At 42.5% G+C, this 23,295-nt stretch overlaps 1 protein-coding gene across 1 annotated transcript in view; it reads left to right on the top strand.

Moving 5' to 3' along the window:
- The window catches only part of LOC126234352 (carcinine transporter-like), a 166,229-nt gene that overhangs the window by 96,379 nt on the left and 46,555 nt on the right, over positions 1 to 23,295 (top strand). Inside the window, exons 2-3 of the mRNA XM_049943040.1 lie at positions 2,123 to 2,453; positions 14,582 to 14,851. Of these exons, the coding sequence (XP_049798997.1) occupies positions 2,152 to 2,453; positions 14,582 to 14,851 (572 nt within the window). The 5' untranslated portion in view covers positions 2,123 to 2,151. The remainder of the gene's footprint in view (positions 1 to 2,122; positions 2,454 to 14,581; positions 14,852 to 23,295) is intronic.

Genomic DNA, 23,295 nt, shown 5'->3' with positions numbered 1-23,295 from the left:
TTCCTTTGAAAGGGCACGGCCGACTTCTTTCCCCACCCTTCCCTAATATGATTGTATCAGGAACCTCGCTGTTTGGTCCCCTCCCCCGAATCAACCACTTCTAAAGAGTATTGTGCTGCCCTCAGAAAATGGAAGAAGCAACTCCAGCGTGTTCGCCGCCACAGAAGTGGAAACGAACTTCTCCTTCTCCATGACAACATAAGGCATCACGTAAATGGTTCAAATGGCTCTGAGCACTGTGGGACTTAACTTCTGAGGTCATCAGTCCCCTCGAACTTAGAACTACTTGAACCTAACTAACCTAAGGACATCACACACATCCATGCCCGAGGCAGGATTCGAACCTGCGACCGTAACCGTCGTGTGTTTCCAGACTGAAGCGCCTAGAACCGCTCGGCCACTCCAGCCGGCCATCACGTAAATCTGCACATCAGATAGGAGCTCAAGAAACTTCATTGGACTGTCCTTCCACATTCATCCTACAGCCTGGATCTCGCACCTTCCTAATTCCAATCATTTGACCGAATGAAGGATGCACTCAGCGGGAAACAATACGTGGTTGATGGTAACGTTATTGATGCAGCAAGGCGTGGGCTCCGAAGTTGGCCATGTGGGCATACCGGCCTTCCCTGTGGGGAGACTATTTTGAAAAATATTATTTTGTTGCGAAAAGATTTGCGAATAATATGATGTATTGGAATCCTGAATAAAACCACTCTTCTTCCAGAATAAAATGGATTGCTTTACTTACTGAATGCCCCTGTTACACTGAAAGTATCATGTCCAAAATTATCTTTAAAAGTATCTAACCCAAAATTGTTTCCTTTTTAATTAGTGGAAGTATCAAAGATAAAATTGTTCCAAAATAATTATTCAACAAAGCTGCATCTGACTGCATCTGTGAACTTGTTTCGTGCACTCCTCCATTTTGCCAGTAATGAAACATATATTTGACTCAGCAATCAAGATTAAGAGAATAGTGCCGTTTTTGCAATGGCATTAAGATGGTACTGAAAAATTAACTTGGGGCCCTGATGTTTACTTAATGAAATTATATCATGACTTGAGTAATGCCAGTTGTGCAATGGCATAAAATTAGTTACTTGAAATAACTTTGCTCTGATAACTTTAGTTATCGATTTCAAACTATGAAACGCACATATATATTTCATAGAGGCCTCATTTTCTTTACGTTCTTTCATTTGGTGGGTAACTTCACTTTGCTACTCATTTTCATATTCAATACAAGCAAAGGATGTTGATTGTGATTCAGGTTGTTAGATTTAAACACAATGTTGATCTCTCTCTCTCTCTCTCTCTCTCTCTATATATATATATATATATATATATATATATATATATATATATATATATATATATATATATATATATATATATATTGTTAAAAATTTAAGTCATATACAAAAGCTAACATTTCCAACGTTTTTGTGGCACGAATCACTCTTACAAAAAATTTTACAAAATGCTTACTGCGTTAAAACTTGGACATACAAATCCTAACTCTAAACATTATCTAACAAAAGCCATTTTGAAATCATTTTGTAGCTTCTCCCATTAACGTGCTAAAGTTTGCTCAGCGTACAACCTGAAAACTGCAAAGGGCGAATCCTACCTTAAAGCTGTCACCAAATGTCTGCTTCCTCCGGGCACCTAACTGCGACCACCCAGTTTTTTACTGCGTGCGCCCTGCTCTCTTAACCATCAAAGAACCTCCTACTCAAAGATATTATACTCATTCCACCTAGCGGTTGGCAACTATCGACTTTATTTTCTGGATCTACCCTGATCAGACCTTAGCACATAGTTTTCAACATTAATAATAAGTGCGGTATTTTTACAAGTACGAAATTGGATGAGCTGCATTTCTTCAAGGATTGAAGTTAGTTAATTTCTTGCAAAATTAGCTAGAAACTTTAGCGAAAATGTCGTTTACTATTTTCTCTCGGATAATGCTCTGTTTGCTGGACAATAAGGTATGATCTGCAAAAAGGACTAATTTTGCTTCCTTGTCAAATAAGAGCAGTGAGGGACCCACGATCGAACCCTGTGGATGTGTCAGTGTTCCTCCAAGTCGCTGTAGCCTCCACTCTACCGCCTGCAGGTGGGAGCGCAGCGCGCTGAGAGGGCGCCATGGGGCTGAAGGTGCCCGAGCCAGACGCGGGCGCCGGCGACGCGCGGCGTCGGTCCAGCGCGACGCAGCGCCTCCAGGAGGCGGGCGCGCTGCTGGACGGGCTGATCGCCGCCATCGGCTCCAGGGGCCGCTTCCAGACGCGCTTCAACCTCATCTTCAACCTGTGCTTCCTGGTGCTGGCCGCCATGCCGCCGCTCAACTACATGATCGCCATGAGCGTGCCCGACCACTGGTGCCACGTGCCCGGCCGCGAGCTCACCAACTACTCGCTCGACGAGTGGAAGGCGCTCACCATACCCAGGTCAGTGACGCTCTCACCTCGTCAATATAACCGTCTATAGATCCAACTACTCACGTCCTACACTGATCCGTAGAATCACCAACTACATGATCTGTCCAGACAATCTGTGGCCGTAACGGCATTGAAACAGAGGACGACACAGAAACAGTTGAAATGTTAGACGTCATTTTCCAAAACTGTTTCACACAGGAAGATCGCGCTTTAGTAAGCCCTTTAAAGGCCGCTTCACACATGTCAGTGACGCGACACTGCCATAGCCGACCCGATATACCGCTGACTTGCTTCGAAGTACTGTTCTACGAATATAAATAGCAGTGTTCACACTCGCCAGGGGCTTGTCCATAACAGTGCAAACCGTGCTTCCGTCGAGGCCGTATTTCTTGCGGCCAATATTTCCTCAGTTCACGGCCGCGACACGGTCAGTTTGTTAGGTTGTCGTGCAGTTGTTTATCGTCATACTCATGAATGATGTGAAACTTTTTGAATTAGTACGCAACTGCCCTGCGTTGTATGACCTGTCCAATCCCAAATACGTGGACACAGAACAGAAGAATACAATCTGCAATAAAATAGGTGCAGGAATAAAAACCATTACTAACAAGGGAACCTCCCCATCGCACACCCCCTCAGATTTAGTTATAAGTTGGCACAGTGGATAGGCCTTGAAAAGCTGAACACAGATCAATCGATAAAATAGGAAGAAGTTGCGTAGAACTATGAAAAAAAATAAGCAAAATATACAAACTGAATAGTCCATGCGCAAGATAGGCAACATCAAGGAGAAAGTGAGCTCAAGAGCGCCGTGGTCCCGTGCTTAGCGTGAGCAGCTGCGGAACGAAAGGTCCTTGGTTCAAGTATTCCCGCGAGTGAAAAGTTTACCTTTTTTATTTTCGCAAAGTTATGATCTGTCAGTTCGTTCATTGACGTCTCTGTTCACTGTAATAAGTTTAGAGTCTGTGTTTTGCGACCGCACCGCAAAACCGTGCGATTAGTAGACGAAAGGACGTGCCTCTCCCCTGGGACCCGAAAACATTTTATCGCAAGGTCATAGGTCAACCGATTTCTCCACAGGAAAACACGTCTGATATATTCTATACGACACTGGTGACGGCATGTCGTCACATGACAGGAATATGTTGTTGACCCACCCAACTCGTACACTTGGCGAATGGGTAAAAAGATTCTTCTACGTTGCGCGATTTAGGTTTTCTTGTGGATGTGATAATCACTCCCAAAAAAGTAATGAAAACATAAGAGTTTGTCACATAAACTTGCAACAAATGAATGCAACAGTTTCACAGTCGCACACTTTTCCCTGTGCTCTGTCAAAACATATGTTTTTAACGTTTTCAATATTTTCGGTTTAGGTGTAGCGTCCCCATACTACGACGCAGTTACTTCGCATCGGACGTACGGACGGACAGATAATAATTGTCTGAAAATAAAAAATTAAACTTTACACTCGAGGGAAAACCTGAATCAAGGACCTCTCGTTCCGCAGCTGCTCACGCTAACCACGGGACCACGGCGCTCCTGAGCTCAACCTATCCTTGATGTTGCCTATCTTGCGCATGGACTACTCAGTTTGTATATTTTGCTTATTTTTTTCATAGTTCCACACAACTTCTTCCTGTTTTCTCCACTGATCTGTGTTCAGTTTTTCAAAGCCTATCCACTGTGCCAACTTATAGCTAAATCTGAGGGGGGTTGCGATGGGGAGGTTCCCTTGTAAGTACATACGCGCCCGCCCGGTTAGCCGTGCGGTCTAACGCACGGCTTTCCGGATTGGGAAGGAGTGCCTGGTCCCCGGCACGAATCCTCCCGGCGGACTTGGGTCGAGGTCCGGTGAGCCGGCCAGTCTGTGGATGGCTTTTAGGCGGTTTCTCCATTCGCCTCGGCGAATGCAGGCTGGTTCACCTTATTCCGCCTCAGCTGCACTATGTCGGCGATTGTTGCGCAAACAAGTTCTCCACGTTCGCGTACACCACCATTACTCTACCACGCAAACATAGGGGTTACACTCGTCTGGTGTGAGACGTTCCCGGGGGGTGATCCACCGGGGGCCGAACCGCACAATAACCCTGGGTTCGGTGTGGGGCGGCGGAGGGGGGAAGTGGACTGCGGTAGTCCTCGTGGGGTTGTGGACCACTGCGGCTGCGGCGGGAACGGAGCCTCTCCGTCGTTTCTAGGCCCCCGGATAACATACAAAACAATACAAGTGCATACGCGTATATTTCTAATTTTACCTCATTGAATACAACCAGTTAGGTAAAATATTATTGTTTAAGAGTGGTGGCTAAGACTATAACATTTTCTTTCCATGTGCCCCGACATCAATACTAATAGAGCTACACTGAAACTTTACAAGAGGCAACAATGTTATGGAGAATGTGTATCTGTAAGTAAAGAATAGTGTTCTGTTAATCGATGGAGCCTGAATAGAAACGTGTTTCTCATCCAAAGCTCCTTTAAAGTTAGGAAAAGTGCTACATTTCATAAAAACCCTTAGCAATGTTCTTCCACATTCCTTCTGTTGTAGTACGCATCAATGCGTCCATCATATAACTTGCAATTATCTTGCGGGTTTCTGGTACAGCTATCTCAACCATACTATCCCCCATGCGATAACTAAATGAAATAGTTTTAGCGCATCTTCAGTAGCCAATTACTGAAAAAGGTGGGTAGAGGGATATAACAACAAATGTAGTCTTAGCTGTAAGTAATCAGTATCGCGTGAATCAAGAAAACACACAAGACTATACAACAGAAGGCAACAATGATGAATGTTGATTCCATATACTCAATTAATAATAAATTGTCCAACTGTGTGTTAATTATATTATATACTAACAAACCTCAAGCCAACAGCGAGCTGTTCTCTTGGTGCGAAGGCTTTTCCCCCGTATCTCTACCACTTCTTCAGATGAACTTCCAATTTGTTCACTAGAAAGATGAATAATTTTCGTACATTTGTAAACATTCTTAAAACTTTGCTCTACTCCATCAATTCACGGTATAGAGTTGCTCATTTTTCCAGGCCTGATGAACCGACTTCCGATTTTCACTCGTTTTTCCTCTTCTGCATCCAAAATCACAGCAAGTAGTATGACACCATCGAGAACTTCACCACTCCAGCCGCTCAATTGGTCTTCCTATTAGGACTGTTGATATTTGTTAAAATATCTGGAATCTGATATATCGATAGTTAACAGCACTCTACCCAACGAAGAAATTAATATATCGAAGGAAAAAGTATCGACGTACTGACCTATAAAAATATTAGCTCCAACATGCAAATGTAATGCCGGTTTTAGAGCTATATTTTTATGTATTGATTTATTATTAGTTATTCTGTACATCAAGCCTATCCTCCTTCAGCAAGAATTGAAAGGAAAACGATGCACGCTCTCGCTTGGTGATAACCGCTTAACAATGGCAACTGTTTGCAAGTGGCACAATAAAAGGAGTCCCGCGTTCGGTTTCGTCACCTGTTGGATATGTCTGGAACACTTCATGTCGACTTCCCTATTTTTATTTCATTTCTGCTAACGCCATCGACTTGGCAGTTGTAGTATCAAAATTGCGTGGTGGAGTTAAAACGTTGTAGTTTCTGGGTGCCCCGATTACGTCAGCATTGCCCCTCACACGTCTCCGCCTACCACCAAGACCAATCTTGTCATTTAGATTTTTGTTCATCAGTTGTAGCATCTGTTTTTGAAGAAGAGACAAGTCGCTTTAAAACAATTTTTAACGCAACTAGTGTGCTATTTCTTCACATCGGATGTCTTGTTGTTCCGTTCACACCCCAGTGCAGTCAGACTTCTTTGTGCCATCTGTACTTGCTGTATACAGTCCATGAGAAAGACTAGACGTGATGAAAGCTCAAAAAGTAGTAAGATTCCTTGACACAGTGAAGTAAAATGATGTTCTACTACAATTTCAAAAGGACAACTTCAAATATTTATAGAAAATTGCGAAAACATGTAACAAAATAAAAATATCGGCACTTGATATTACCCTTTCGATATCGACAGATCGGTGGGGAAAACATCGTCGATATATATCGATACTTGTTGGAAAACATAAGTATATATTGATATTTTATCAACAGCTTTGTCAAGGCAGTAGCAGTCACGGCAGCAAGGCAGACTCGCAAAGTCAATTGAAGCAAATCAGCATATTTATTTGCTAAGCAAAATTGTCGTGTTCTGTATTTATATCCGTTATTCAGTAGACGAGTTTTCCGGACAGCCGGAAATAGGGAAGTTAGCTAGGGTATTGGCAAACCAGGTCCCCGTTCATGTCGGATCAGCCCGCGTTTGCACAGGGCAAGGCGCAGAACAGGGCAAAGAATAATCCGCGATTAGAACCAGACAGACATAGCATTTCAGCTCATGCTAGTATGACAAATAAAAGATACAGGCAAAAACCAAAACGTAAACACAAGTTAGTTGAAAATGAGACAACTAATGAAGAAACACCAACATAACAGCCAACTGAAAATATACAGCAAGATCTAACTGTGTTAGATACTGACCAGAATGGAGAGCAACACCCAAATGTTACAGACTCCATTCATGAGGACTATCAACACACATATAACATAGTTATTCAAGGAAGTGAAGAACAGAGCTACACTACCCAGGTGAAACTGAAGAAAAAAAGCCATTTAACAGACATTGAGCCTGACAACGAAGAGACAATCTCAAAAAATTATACTGATCGTGAGCATGCAGTTCGCGTTTAAAATCTAGAAAAAGATGAAACAACAAAGACATTTTACACAAAATTAAAAAAAGTAAATCTGGCACAAGAAAGTCGAAATGGTAGTGTAATTCTCATTAGTAGAAGCCTAAATATTGAGGACTAATTGTCAAAAAACTAAAGGCAAATTGCCGACGAGAAGTGAAAGTTGAAGCAACGAGACCCTATTACAATCCTAGACAACAACAGCAAAGAAATTTCGGGAATTTTGTTCCAAGTTTGAGTGTAGTCGTAACAAAGGTTGACTTTGATGTTACAATTAATGGCGTTGAAGCAGTTCTCAAGAAACTAGACCTCGATTTTGTCAGGGTAGTTAGAATGAAATCCAAAGAAACGGGAAAGAAAATTGCAAAAATGCGCGTGATAACGCGTGATCAACATATAGTAGATTATCTTATAAAAAATCATTTGAAGATGTTTTGCAAAGTACATATAGTAGAAACTTCAGAGCTTCCTCCTCCACAGCCAGTACAATGTGTAAAATGTTATAGCTTCGAACATTCTACTAACAACTGCACAAAGCCACCAAAATGCGGTAAATGTGCAGGTCAACATTTTACAAGTAGCTGCACAGCTAAAAACGTAAAACCAAAATGTCAGACATGGGGAGAAGACCACCTAGCAACCGATGTTAGATATCCCAAGAGACCAAAAGAGGCCGCATCGATTGACACAACTGCCAAAGTACACTGCATTAATACACCAGTTACAAAGGAAGCTGACATTGACGAAAAACATGTTCAAGTAGATGATCTGCTTAGAGCAGTTATTACAGCTCTGATCAATATACTACCTGATAGGAAGAATAAAATAGAAACAGCCACTGTAAATGTAGCGAAGAAATTTTTAATCAGGAAAATTGCTATTACACAGAGCTTAAACTCCATGCGTTTCCACATAAACAATCTTGAGGACCGGTTACGTACAATATAAGAACCACTAATGTTGGCACCAAGGCAATGGCCACCTTTAGAAAAGAATAGTCCACAGAGAAATATACAAGTTGAAGAAACACTTTCTCCAAAAGCTGACAGTACTTAAAACAAATACCCTAAGGAATAGAAACCAGCCCTAATTTTGAAGATAGCATACAAAAATGCATCCTCGAGAAAATAATGTAATTGCTAGTTGTTGTTGTTGTTGTGGTCTTCAGTCCTGAGACTGGTTTGATGCAGCTCTCCATGCTACTCTATCCTGTGCAAGCTTCTTCATCTCCCAGTACCTACTGCAACCTACATCCTTCTGAATCTGCTTAGTGTATTGATCTCTTGGTCTCCCTCTACGATTTTTACCCTCCACGCTGCCCTCCAATGCTAAATTTGTGATCCCTTGATGCCTCAGAACATGTCCTATCAACCGATCCCTTCTTCTAGTCAAGTTGTGCCACAAACTTCTCTTCTCCCCAATCCTATTCAATACCTCCTCATTAGTTACGTGATCTACCCACCTTATCTTCAGCATTCTTCTGTAGCACCACATTTCGAAAGCTTCTATTCTCTTCTTGTCCAAACTATTTATCGTCCATGTTTCACTTCCATACATGGCTACACTCCATACAAATACTTTCAGAAACGACTTCCTGACACTTAAATCTATACTCGATGTTAACAAATTTCTCTTCTTCAGAAACGATTTCCTTGCCATTGCCAGTCTACATTTTATATCCTCTCTACTTCGACCATCATCAGTTATTTTACTCCCTAAATAGCAAAACTCGTTTACTACTTTAAGTGTCTCACTTCCTAATCTAATCCCCTCAGCGTCACCCGATTTAATTAGACTACATTCCATTATCCTCGTTTTGCTTTTGTTGATGTTCATCTTATATCCTCCTTTCAAGACACTGTCCATTCCGTTCAACTGCTCTTCCAAGTCCTTTGCTGTCTCTGACAGAATTACAATGTCATCGGCGAACCTCAAAGTTTTTACTTCTTCTCCATGAATTTTAATACCTACTCCGAATTTTTCTTTTGTTTCCTTTACTCCTTGCTCAATATACAGATTGAATAACATCGGGGAGAGGCTACAACCCTGTCTCACTCCTTTCCCAACCACTGCTTCCCTTTCATGTCCCTCGACTCTTATAACTGCCATCTGGTTTCTGTACAAATTGTAAACAGCCTTTTGCTCCCTGTATTTTACCCCTGCCACCTTCAGAATTTGAAAGAGAGTATTCCAGTTAACGTTGTCAAAAGCTTTCTCTAAGTCTACAAATGCTAGAAACGTAGGTTTGCCTTTTCTTAATCTTTCTTCTAAGATAAGTCGTAAGGTTAGTATTGCCTCACGTGTTCCAACATTTCTACGGAATCCAAACTGATCTTCCCCGAGGCCCGCTTCTACCAGTTTTTCCATTCGTCTGTAAAGAATTCGCGTTAGTATTTTGCAGCTGTGACTTATTAAACTGATAGTTCGGTAATTTTCACATCTGTCAACACCTGCTTTCTTTGGTATTGGAATTATTATATTCTTCTTGAAGTCTGTGGGTATTTCGCCTGTCTCATACATCTTGCTCACCAGATGGTAGAGTTTTGTCATGACTGGCTCTCCCAAGGCCATCAGTAGTTCTAATGGAATGTTGTCTACTCCCGGGGCCTTGTTTCGACTCAGGTCTTTCAGTGCTCTGTCAAACTCTTCCCGCAGTATCGTATCTCCCATTTCATCTTCATCTACATCCTCTTCCATTTCCATAATATTGTCCTCAAGTATATCGCCCTTGTATAAACCCTCTATATACTCCTTCCACCTTTCTGCCTTCCCTTCTTTGCTTAGAACTGGGTTGCCATCTGAGCTCTTGATATTCATACAAGTGGTTCTCTTCTCTCCAAATGTCTCTTTAATTTTCCTGTAGGCAGTATCTATCTTACCCCTAGTGAGACAAGCCTCTACATCCTTACATTTGTCCTCTGGCCATCCCTGCTTAGCCATTTTGCACTTTCTGTCGATCTCATTTTTGAGACGTTTGTATTCCCTTTTGCCTGCTTCATTTACTGCATTTTTATATTTTCTCCTTTCATCAATTAAATTCAATATTTCTTCTGTTACCCAAGGATTTCTATTTGCCCTCGTCTTTTTACCTACTTGATCCTCTGCTGCCTTCACTACTTCATCCCTCAGAGCTACCCATTCTTCTTCTACTGTATTTCTTTCCCCCATTCCTGTCAATTGTTCCCTTATGCTCTCCCTGATACTCTCTACAACCTCTGGTTCTTTCAGTTTATCCAGGTCCCATCTCCTTAAATTCCCACATTTTTGCAGTTTCTTCAGTTTCAATCTGCAGTTCATAACCAATAGATTGTGGTCAGAATCCACATCTGCCCCTGGAAATGTCTTACAATTTAAAACCTGGTTCCTAAATCTCTGTCTTACCATTATATAATCTATCTGATACCTATTAGTATCTCCAGGATTCTTCCAGGTATACAACCTTCTTTTATGATTCTTGAACCAAGTGTTAGCTATGATTAAGTTATGCTCTGTGCAAAATTCTACAAGGCGGCTTCCTCTTTCATTTCTTCCCCCCAATCCATATTCACCTACTATGTTTCCTTTTCTCCCTTTTCCTACTGACGAATTCCAGTCACCCATGACTATTAAATTTTCGTCTCCCTTCACTACCTGAATAATTTCTTTTATCTCGTCATACATTTCATCAATTTCTTCATCATCTGCAGAGCTAGTTGGCATATAAACTTGTACTACTGTAGCAGGCATGGGCTTTGTGTCTATCTTGGCCACAATAATGCGTTCACTATGCTGTTTGTAATAGCTAACCCGCACTCCTATTTTTTTATTCATTATTAAACCTACTCCTGCATTACCCCTATTTGATTTTGTATTTATAACCCTGTAATCACCTGACCAAAAGTCTTGTTCCTCCTGCCACCGAACTTCACTAATTCCCACTATATCTAACTTTAACCTATCCATTTCCCTTTTTAAATTTTCTAACCTACCTGCCCGATTAAGGGATCTGACATTCCACGCTCCGATCCGTAGAATGCCAGTTTTCTTTCTCCTGATAACGACGTCCTCTTGAGTAGTCCCCGCCCGGAGATCCGAATGGGGGACTATTTTACCTCCGGAATATTTTACCCAAGAGGACGCCATCATCATTTAATCATACAGTAAAGCTGCATGTCCTCGGGAAAAATTACGGCTGTAGTTTCCCCTTGCTTTCAGCCGTTCGCAGTACCAGCACAGCAAGGCCGTTTTGGTTAATGTTACAAGGCCAGATCAGTCAATCATCCAGACTGTTGCGCCTGCAACTACTGAAAAGGCTGCTGCCCCTCTTCAGGAACCACATGTTTGTCTGGCCTCTCAACAGATACCCCTCCGTTGTGGTAGCACCTACCGTACGGCCATCTGTATCGCTGAGGCACGCAAGCCTCCCCACCAACGGCAAGGTCCATGGTTCATGGGGGAAGGTAATTGCTAGAGAAACCATTATTGCCTTTGTGAATGCAAACGCTATACGATCGAAAATTAATTTAATAGAACATCTAATAGACTCAGAAAACGTCAGTGTGATTGGTATTTCACAGACAAAGGCATCTGAGTATCCAATAAAGATCAAGGATTTTATACGCCATAAATATGATGCTAATACCAGTGGAAGGAATGTTAGTGGACGAGTAGCAATATTACATAGCAAAAACTTTCCAGCATTTAGGATTGATTTGCAAGAAAATTTGCAAAATGTACAACCTGTGGTATTAAAGACACAAACAAGAAGTAAGAAATTTATCTTTTTAACAATAATATATGTCCCTCCAAAGGACAGATTACCTATACAATTTTTTGAATATATGACAAGTCTGGGTCCTTTCATTATTATGGGTGAGCTACACGCAAGATCTAATTCTTTTGGAGATTCTGGAACGAATACAAATGGCAGAAAACTAGAGTCTATCCTTACAAATTTTAATATTTGACGAGTCGACAACGAAGAGACTACTTTTATAAACCACAGAGGTACATTAATACCCGACCATATTTTATACAGTAACAATATGCATCGACATTTCTCTGCTCAATGGATAAGCAAAAGTATTGTTAGTGATCATCTACCACTATTAGTAAGAACTACAATGTACCATTCTATCAAAAGCCAAGAAAGTGCAATAGTAATATAGGATTTAAAATACATGGATCAAGAAAAATATCAAACATTGCTTGATGAAAATGTACCAGAAGTGACTGATATAACAACAACTGAAGAATTAAGCCAATATAACGATGCCATTGTAGCAGTTATAAAACAAGCGAAATATGAAAGTGCCCCAGTAAAAAGAATAAAAGAGAATCTAGAAAGGATACCCGAAAATATTTTGGGAACTATAAAACAAAAACGTAGGATAAATCGACAGTTAAAAAGATTTCAATCTGAAGAATTGAGAATAGAATGGAACAGGTTGAATATGGTTGTTAAAAGACAATTAGCAGATTTTCACTCACAAAGATGGGCAAAAACGTGTGTATTGTTAGATCACAATCAATCAAACAAGTTCTCGAAGATTTTTACACGTATTACAGGAGATAAAATAAACATTGATCTTCCACTACAATATAATGGGAATATAATAACAGATAGTCAAGAAAAAGCACAAATTTTAGAGAAGTTTTAATAGAAACTCATAAAATACCTAAGGATCCACTTTTTAATAATACACACAAACAAAAAGTCGAAGAAGAAATGCCAATCAATTAACATCCCCAGAGGTTTTAAATGAAGAACAGTTAGTACTGATTCAAGAAATTACAGAAGAGGAAATAGATAAAGCAATATATAATGGCAAAAACACCTCACCTGGAATGGATGGAATTAGCAGACTACATCTTAGAGCAGCACCAAGGGAGAAAATAATTAGAACTTTACACTGTCTGTACAACAATGTTTTAAAATTAAAACAAATACCGAAACAATGGAAAACAGCGTTAGTAATTATGATACCAAAACCTGGAAAACCATTAAATATTCCAACATCCTATCACCCTATAACACTGTTATAAACTACTGGAGTCCATATTAAACAGACGATTACATAAATTTGCAGAAGACCAAAGGCCTATACCTGACATACAAGCAGGTTTTAGACAGTAACATTCAACTATAGATCTGATTATTAGAATATATATTAGTATTACACAAGGCCTTAAATATCACAGATTGTGCATCAGCCTCATATCTGGATATAGAAAGAGCTTTTGATAGGGTATGGTGACCAGGATTATATTACAAGCTTATAACAAATGAAAGTGACCTTCTAGCACGTTTTTATGTAGGACTAGTAGTTTACAGGAAGTGAACGAGAGAAAATGGAAATCACGCACGTTGTTTTTGAAGACGTTGTGGGTTGCATAAAACCAATGGGTAGCAGTAAGTGAAACAGCCTGCATGTTTTGAACTTTTCATTATACACGCTCTGGATTGTATATATCCAGTCTATCCTTAAGAATTCCAATTGAAATCAAGATTCAATGTTATAAAAAGCGTGGCCTTGCGCAACAGAAAAGTATTACGTCAGTCACCAAGTTGTGCAAGAACAAGATTGACGTTAGACATTTTTCACTTTCATACCTCGTTCAGCAGCAGTGGCTTACCGACTCCCTATGGCGGCTGGTGCACTGCCGCCTTTTTTCGCCACACACGCAGTCCACCCCCACTTCATCTCCGCCAGCGCTTCTGCATACTGCGTGGCGTCATTACAAACTCACTTTCTAAAAAATATTTTTGAAACGTATCAGCACATGACAATAAGCCATACTTGCGGCTTTGTCCGTCCTCTCAGAAATGTCCTTTAACACAATCCCCTATTACTTATAAGAGGGGTAAAATAAACGTACAAATGGTCGTCCTAGATGAACCGTTACAAGTGTAGCCTCGTACAGCAGTGAAACGTGGACGATAAGCAGTTCAGAGAAGAAAAAATGGAAGATTCTGAAACGTGGTACTGCAGAAGAAAGTTGAAGATTAAACGGGTAAATCGCGTAACTAGTGAGGAGGTGCTGAATAGAATTTGAGAGAACTAAATTTGTGGCATAACTTGATTAAAGAAAGGGATAGTTTGACATGATGCATTCTGAGACATCAAGGGATCACCAGTTTAGTATTGGAGGGAAGTATGGGGTGCAAACCTTGTACAGGGAGACCAAGAGATGAATACTGTAAGCAGGTTATGAAGGAAGTAGGTTGCAGTAGTTATTCGGGGTTGAAGGCGAGTTGCACCAAACAGGTATTTGGACTAGAGACCGCAACAACAACAACAGCCCCAGCAAGACCCTTTCCCATTTGTTAGAAAGTTGCTGACTGTGCGACCTCTTCCCAGCCTCCTGCCTTACGAAGGTCGCTGTTGCTTGGTTTAAAGGGTGAAGGGCGAGTCGGCGTTCGAGCACTGCCTGCAGTACAACGTGAGCTGGGAGTACGTGGACGGACTCGCGACGCCGGGCACGGGCAACGAGTCCGCGGTGGTGGAGTGCCAGCACGGGGTCCAGTTCGACGACACGTGGTACACGAACACGGTGCCCTCGCAGGAGCGCTGGGTCTGCGGCGAGCGCCTCAAGGTGGCCAACGCCTTCGCCGTCCACCAGGTCGGCCACGTCGTCGGCGGCTTCATGTTCTGCCAATTGGGTGACTAGTGAGTACATCTTCATGTTCTGCCAGCTGGGCGACTAGTGAGTACATCTTCATGTTCTGCCAGATGGGCGACTAGTGAATACATCTTCATGTTCTGCCAGCTGGGCGACTAGTGAGTACATCTTCATGTTCTGCCAGATGGGCGACTAGTGACTACATCTTCATGTTCTGCCAGCTGGGCGACAAGTGAGTACATCTTCATGTTCTGCCAGCTGGGCGACTAGTGACTACATCTTCATGTTCTGCCAGCTGGGCGACTAGTGACTACATCTTCATGTTCTGCCAGCTGGGTGACTAGTGAGTACATCTTCATGTTCTGCCAGCTGGGCGACTAGTGAGTACATCTTCACGTTCTGCCAGCTGGGCGACTAGTGACTACATCTTCATGTTCTGCCAGTTGGGCGACTAGTGACTACGTCTTCATGTTCTGCCAGCTGGGCGACTAGTGACTACATCTTCATGTTCTGCCAGCTGGGCGACTAGTGAGTACATCTTCATGTTCTGCCAGATGGGCGACTAGTGAATACATCTTCATGTTCTGCCAGCTGGGCGACTAGTGAGTACATCTTCATGTTCTGCCAGATGGGCGACTAGTGACTATATCTTCATGTTCTGCCAGCTGGGCGACAAGTGAGTACATCTTCATGTTCTGCCAGCTGGGCGACTAGTGACTACATCTTCATGTTCTGCCAGCTGGGCGACTAGTGACTACATCTTCATGTTCTGCCAGCTGGGTGACTAGTGAGTACATCTTCATGTTCTGCCAGCTGGGCGACTAGTGAGTACATCTTCACGTTCTGCCAGCTGGGCGACTAGTGACTACATCTTCATGTTCTGCCAGTTGGGCGACTAGTGACTACGTCTTCATGTTCTGCCAGCTGGGCGACTAGTGACTACATCTTCATGTTCTGCCAGCTGGGCGACTAGTGAGTACATCTTCATGTTCTGCCAGCTGGGCAACTAGTGAGTACATCTTCATGTTCTGCCAGCTGGGCGACTAGTGAGTGCATCTTCATATTCTGCCAGCTGGGCGACTAGTGAGTACATCTTCATGTTCTGCCAGCTGGGCCGCTAATGAGTACATCTTCATGTTCTGCCAGGTGGGTGACTAGTGAGTACATCTTCATTTCTGCCAGCTAGTCGACTAGTGACTACATCTTCATGTTCTGCTGGCTGGGCGACTAGTGAGTACATCTTCATGTTCTGCCAGCTGGGCGACTAGTGACTACATCTTCATGTTCTGCCAGCTGGGCGACTAGTGACTACATCTTCATGTTCTGCCAGCTGGGTGACTAGTGAGTACATCTTCATTTCTGCCAGCTGGGCGACTAGTGACTACATCTTCATGTTCTGCCAGCTGGGCGACTAGTGAGTGCATCTTCATATTCTGCCAGCTGGGCGACTAGTGAGTACATCTTCACGTTCTGCCAGCTGGGCGACTAGTGACTACATCTTCATGTTCTGCCAGTTGGGTGACTAGTGACTACGTCTTCATGTTCTGCCAGCTGGGCGACTAGTGACTACATCTTCATGTTCTGCCAGCTGGGCGACTAGTGAGTACATCTTCATGTTCTGCCAGCTGGGCGACTAGTGAGTACATCTTCATGTTCTGCCAGCTGGGCGACTAGTGAGTGCATCTTCATATTCTGCCAGCTGGGCGACTAGTGAGTACATCTTCATGTTCTGCCAGCTGGGCCGCTAATGAGTACATCTTCATGTTCTGCCAGGTGGGTGACTAGGGAGTACATCTTCATTTCTGCCAGCTGGGCGACTAGTGACTATATCTTCATGTTCTGCTGGCTGGGCGACTAGTGAGTACATCTTCATGTTCTGCCAGCTGAGCGACTAGTGAGTACATCTTCATGTTCTGCCAGCTGGGCAACTAGTGACTACATCTTCATGTTCTGCCAGCTGGGCGACTAGTGAGTACATCTTCATTTCTGCCAGCTGGGCGACTAGTGACTACATCTTCATGTTCTGCTGGCTGGGCGACTAGTGAGTACATCTTCATGTTCTGCTAGCTGAGCGACTAGTGAGTACATCTTCATGTTCTGCCAGCTGGGCCGCTAATGAGTACATCTTCATGTTCTGTCAGCTGGGTGATTAGTGAGTACATCTTCATGTTCTGCCAGCTGGGCGACTATTGACTACATCTTCATGTTCTGCTGGCTGGGCGACTAGTGAGTACATCTTCATCTTCTGCCAGTTGAGCGACTACTCAGTACATCTTCATGTTCTGCCAGCTGGGCGACTAGTGACTACATCTTCATGTTCTGCCAGCTGGGCGACTGGTGACTACATCTTCATGTTCTGCCAGTTGGGTGACTAGTGACTACATCTTCATGTTCTGCCAGATGGGTGGCTAATGAGTACATCTTTATGTTTTGCCAGCTCGGCGACTACTGAGTATATCTACAACTGCATCTAAGCAAGCTACCATGTAGTTTAGGATACCCTGTAGGGGAGATAGGGGCTAGTTGGCATAAATTTTGGTTTTTGATTTTTCTGTTTTTGTGCAGCACTTGGAGGCATCCTGACGAATCTGGCGGATAACTAAACGTTTTGACTGCAAAATGATGTATGCCCTATTAATTAAATATATATTTATGTAACCCCAAAAACACTTTTGGTAAAAGCTTACAACTATACCAGCTAACTGCAGGTCGGGGGTTAGTGAAGACACCCTTAGGGGGAGGTGGCATAACGTGATATGGATTGGAGTACTAGCAGAACACAACAGTTTTCTAGGAAGAAACATTTTTATTTTATCAAGACTTCAAGTAACTTCATTTTCAAAGAGTAAAGTCTTCAGAAAATAATTTAGTCAGGAAGAAATAATACTTGAACAAAAATAATTTATGCTTAGATGTATAAACAGTAGTATTATCTTAAATGAACAACCAATGAATTCTTCAAGAAAATAAGTTCTGTTTGTAATTATAGCTACCTGTACTTATTCAAAAAGAGATAGTACAATGTTTTGAGTTGACCACGAATGTTCGAGTTGGGCGCGCATTTATTTGAACTGAAGGGTTCAATATTCGCACATTTTTACTTTGGTCGTACCAAACTGAATCATCCTCATCTGGCCGTCTCTAGTTTTCCTCCTTTTATCCCTGGTGGACACGCAAATCTCGTTGTCATCGGTTTCGAGAATATTCCCAGCATTCTGATAGGTCTGATATTTCAACAAAACAAAGTCATTTATGTGGTAGCGTGCAGAGATCGCGTTGCCAACTTACCACAGACGTTAGCGAGGGCTCGCTGGAATCCGCAACGACCAATGAGAGGCGCTTCTAAAGACCACACCTTCCCTATCAGTCTTGCAGCGCCCTCACACTGAGGTCAATATAGCGTCGAGACTGCCAGAGCTCGCCCAGTTCGAGACATCTACAACAGTCAATATGATCGGGTAGGATAGAAACAGATAAAGTTTCTGATGAAATGTACTTCATAAATGTTGCGTTTTGTATCTCAAGAGAACAGGTTTTTAATCAGTGCATCGAGTGATGCTTTACTAGTCCATGACAGTTGTAAATTATCAAGTACTCCTTTGGCAAAGTAGTATGTCAGAGTGAAGTAAATCTTCAATTACTTTAAAAATGAACTAATATTTAATATGTTCTAGTGTGATGAGCTCTCTTCCAGAGTAACGAAAGAATCCACACTTATGGCCAGACAAACCTAGTTTCACCTGGTCGCAGCAGTTTAAATATGTTCAGGGTTATCAAAAGCCCCTGCAGAATGGGGGGCATTCGTTGTTGATTTTGTTCCATGTGACCTCTTCGTATTTGTTTAGGTTCACCAGGGTTCTTGGGGACTGTCGAATGAGATATGTCACCATTATCTTGGCAACAGGTTATAAGTGAAAGGTCTTTGCCATAGAGAAGTTCTGCAGCCTCTGAACTATCATTAAGGAAGGCCACGCTGTCCTCACCTTCGACATTGCATATGTCTTACACACTATCATGGGAATCCTATAAAAAAGTTGAAATTGGCCATCTTACAGGAAGTTTTTTTTCTTCGATTTGTCAACCTTAGCTATGCCGCCCTTTTTGATTGTACGTGGCTTTCTCTTCTTATTAGCCCCAAGAAGCAGCGATTCTATCTTTGATGGGACCATGTAGAGCGAGTTGTGATAGCTATGCCAACTGACCCCATACCGAACTATGCTTGTTGGCACCAAAGGGATATCAAAAACAAAATGGAAACTACACGACTACATCAGACACAAAATCACACATGCATGCAACCGCAGTCAACCTCTCTGTCGAAAATTTCCATCGTGATCCACCGATTCACCAGAATAAAAAGAACTACGATCAAAAAATTTACTCACCAGTCAAAAAAAAAAAACAAAAAAAAAACGATGAAACAGGGGTCCTGTCTTAGTGACGTTCCCAGGCACATTGAAGTTACTAAAACAATTAACAGATTAATAAGCCTATCTCAAAATAATTTGAGATAAAATAATAATAATATAATGTCAACCACCGAAATTTAATATTCAAGCAGTCGCAATGAAAATAACAACTTCACCAATTCGATTAGACAAAGCAGTCAAGACACCCGCACTAGAAGACTTTACATTTTGATAATAGCTAAACAATGAGAAACTAAACCCAAACCATATCAATAAAATTCTGATCGCATTTGGACTAGTAATTAAAACACTTATTTAAAGAATAAACATGCAACTTTACATACACTCCCCATTAGTGCGATGACAGCGCTCTAGCTCCACGGCGGCAGGAAATAGGTGTGTGCCAAATAGCTCCTTGTGCCAACGAACCTCGGTCTCCCCTACAAATGCTAGTCATTTCCTTTTCTATTCCAGTCCCAAATGAAGAGAGGGAAAAACCACCATCTTTTGCCTCCCTCCGTACGAGCCCTAATTTGTCTTATTTTGTCTTCGTAGTCCTTCCGCGAAATGTACGTTGGCGGCAGTAGGATCGTTCCGCAGTCAGCTGTAAACAACGATTCTCGAAACTTTTTCAGTAGCGTTTCGGCCGCTCACCTTATCCGCCAGATCATGTATGTACATAGAAAACAAGATTGGTCCTATCACACTTCCCTGGAACACTCCTGACTACACCTATGTCTCTCATGAACATACGCTGTAGTCTACCGAGCGCCATATGCAACCCTCACAGCTTACACGCGCTTGCTCCTTATCTGGAAGTGCTAAAACGTGCAGTAATTGATGCCTACCAATTCGTATTACCAAGGAGTAGGGTGGATCAGTGGAGCAGTAGTTACTACCATTCATCAGGGCCAAGAGGTACCTCTGCTACATGTGTTTCAGTGATATGCAGAGCATGGAAGTATAAGCAAAATGCCGGCCGCTGTAGCCGAGCGGTTCTAGGTGCTTCAGTCCGGAACCGCGCTGCTGCTACGGTCGCAGGTTCGAATCCTACCTCGGCATGGATGTGTGTGATGTCCTTAGGTTAGTTAGGCTTACGTAGATCTAAGTCTAGGGGACTGATGATCTCAGATGTTAAGTCCCACAGTGCTTAGAGCCATTTGAACCATTTTATAATCAGAAGCAGAAACGTAAGTCAGAGCCAACATCACAATACGAACACCCGACCAACAATTTTTGCAACAGCGCACAACAACTTCTAGGCTTTCCCCATGAGTAATAGTGCAGCGGTCTTGTAATGAGTATGGAACTCACTTTTAATTGCAATATACACCGTAATCAATAAGGTTCGCAGCAAATTTATTCATTTCCCTTCAGGTTGATGCTTATGTGAACGAAATTTTCCAATGTTGAACCGCAAATTCACATTTTTTTTCAGTGCCTCTCATGACCAACTACTTACGTCGAGTTAATTTCAAGTGATCATCTAAAGCATATGACGAACCGCCAGTATTGCATCGACCAATATTAGCCATGTAGAATCGCCATGATTGCTCGTTACATGAATATTGCAAATCTTTCTTCCTTTACTGGCAATAGACAGTTTCGTATACAATGATTGCACAGTTTTCAAGGGGTGGTTAACAAACTTTGTTATGGTCGATTACCATATCTGACATCCAGTGAATTTGCGGTTCAACATATGAACTGTAATTCATCATCGTGATCTAGCTCGTGCAAGTGTTCACGACTAACGTCTAGTGCTGTCGGCAAATCTCATACTGATGAAGTTTATTTCTAATTTGGAACACACCGAACGTGAATAGGTGCAAATAATTGCAAATATACTGCCACGTTTCTGCAGACTCAGAACGTAAGGAACGACGCAGTTAGTTATGAAAATTATGATCAGCACACCTTAATACCCAAATTGTACCTGCGGAAGAGCTCTGGAGATCATTCACTACGGGAGCCAGAACACTGCATTATAGTTCCTAGTCAGCCGACGTGGACATGAAGGAATACCTGAGAATTTTGTAATGACAGGCCTAATCCCATATCGAAGGGCGTGGGTCTTGGGAAAACGTAACTGTGAAATGGAGTGTCACGCAGAACCTTCTTGACGGAGAATGTAGTGCGATGTTTGTGAGACTTCTTTCATATAATGTCGTTCTAAGCTGCCTTTTGCTCTAACTTGGGACCAGTAATTTTGCATTCGTTTCTGGTGAGTCTCCTTTGTTCCGTCAGTCCATGTGCAGTCTCTTTTCAACTTCGACTCTACTTTTAAGCGCTGACGTGGTTGACGTTTCATTTTGATAACGTCACAATTCTGGATGTTTTCATTTGTTATCTCCACTTCTTGAAGAGCCTATTCAAATACAATGAATCGGGCTCACCTGAGACTTTTGTCTTGAAAATAGGTCCAAACCCCGTTGGTCACTCTTCTGGGCCCCTTTGCCTCGTGGTATTTATCACCTTTCCGACAAGCGGATCCAGATCGTTATTATACTGTTCACAGCACTTTCCATTTCTCTTATCGGGTATGAGAGCTTCCTCTTGTTGTCCTCTAACTTCTAGTTGAGAGAACATTTCATCGTGAATCATTCTGCTGCATACAGCGCCTCAGGTCCGATGTTTACACAGTAGTCTTTGAGCTGGCGTTAAGCGACAAGGGTCGTTTGTCGCAAATAACTCAAAAAAATATTTGTGTTCTTATCAGAAATGACACCCGCATTCGTTTACATTCCGTGACTTGTACTAATTCAGTACAGATACTGAAACAATATTGAATTAATATGGAGAAAATACTGGAAAATGTTAATCGCTAAAACCAGATATACGTGCTTCACGAGCAGAGAGCTTTTTCTTAACTTATCGCTAACAATTCTCTCCCTCCAAAAGTGAATTATTTTTTGTCTTTCCGAGGCCGTTTTTTTGCAGAAATCACGAAATTCAATGTATATTTGGCGTTAAAGTCGCTGCTGACTTTCTCTTTTTCCATTGGGTGCTAAGTGAGAAGCAAAATTAAAAATACGTTGTCAGAATGTGACATACACTACTGGCCATTAAAAATGCTACACCAAGAAGAAATGCAGATGATAAACAGGTATTCATTGGACAAATATATTATACTAGAACTGACGTGTGATTACATTTCCACGCAATTTGGGTGCATAGATCCTGATAAATCAGTACCCACAACAACCACCTCTGGCCGTAATAACGGCCTTGATACGCCTGGGCATTGAGTCAAACAGAGCTTGGATGGCGTGTACAGGTACAGCTGCTCATGCAGCTTCAACACGATACCACAGTTCATCAAGAGTAGTGACTGGCGTATTGTGACGAGCCAGTTGCTCGGCCACCATTGACCAGACGTTTTCAATTGGTGAGAGATCTGGAGAATGTGCTGGCCAGGGCAGCAGTCGAACATTTTCTGTATCCAGAAAGGCCCGTACAGGACCTGCAACATGCGGTCGTGCGTTATCCTGCTTAAATATAGGGTTTCGCAGGGATCGAATGAAGGGTAGAGCCCCCGGTTGTAACACATCTGAAATGTAACGTCCACTGTTCAAAGTGCCGTCAATGTGGACAAGAGGTGACCGAGACGTGTAACCAATGGCATCCCATACCGTCACGTCGGGCGATACGCCAGTATGGCAATGACGAATATTCGCTTCCAATGTGCGTTCACCGCGATGTCGCCAAACACGGATGCGACCATCACGATGCTGTAAACAGAACCTCGATTCATCCGAAAAAATGGCGTTTTGCCATTTTTGCACCCTGGTTCGTCGTTGAGTACACCATTGCAGGCGCTGCCGTCTGTGATGCAGCGTCAAGGGTAACCGCAGCCATGGTCTCCGAGCTGACAGTCCATGCTGCTGCAAACGTCGTCGAACTGTTCGTGCAGATGGTTGTTGTCTGCAAACGCCCCCATATGTTGACTCATGGATCGAGACGTGGTTGCACGATCCGTTACAGCCATGCGGGTAAGATGCCTGTCATCTCGACTGCTTGTGGTACGAGGCCGTTGGGATCCAGCACGGCGTTCCGTATTACCCTCCTGAACCCACTGATTC

The sequence above is a fragment of the Schistocerca nitens genome, chromosome 2 (genome assembly GCF_023898315.1).
Source record: "Schistocerca nitens isolate TAMUIC-IGC-003100 chromosome 2, iqSchNite1.1, whole genome shotgun sequence".
In the NCBI taxonomy this organism is placed as follows: Eukaryota; Metazoa; Arthropoda; class Insecta; order Orthoptera; family Acrididae; genus Schistocerca; species Schistocerca nitens.
The sequence above is the reverse complement of the archived record's forward strand: the minus strand, read 5'-3'. Positions and strand labels throughout refer to the sequence as shown.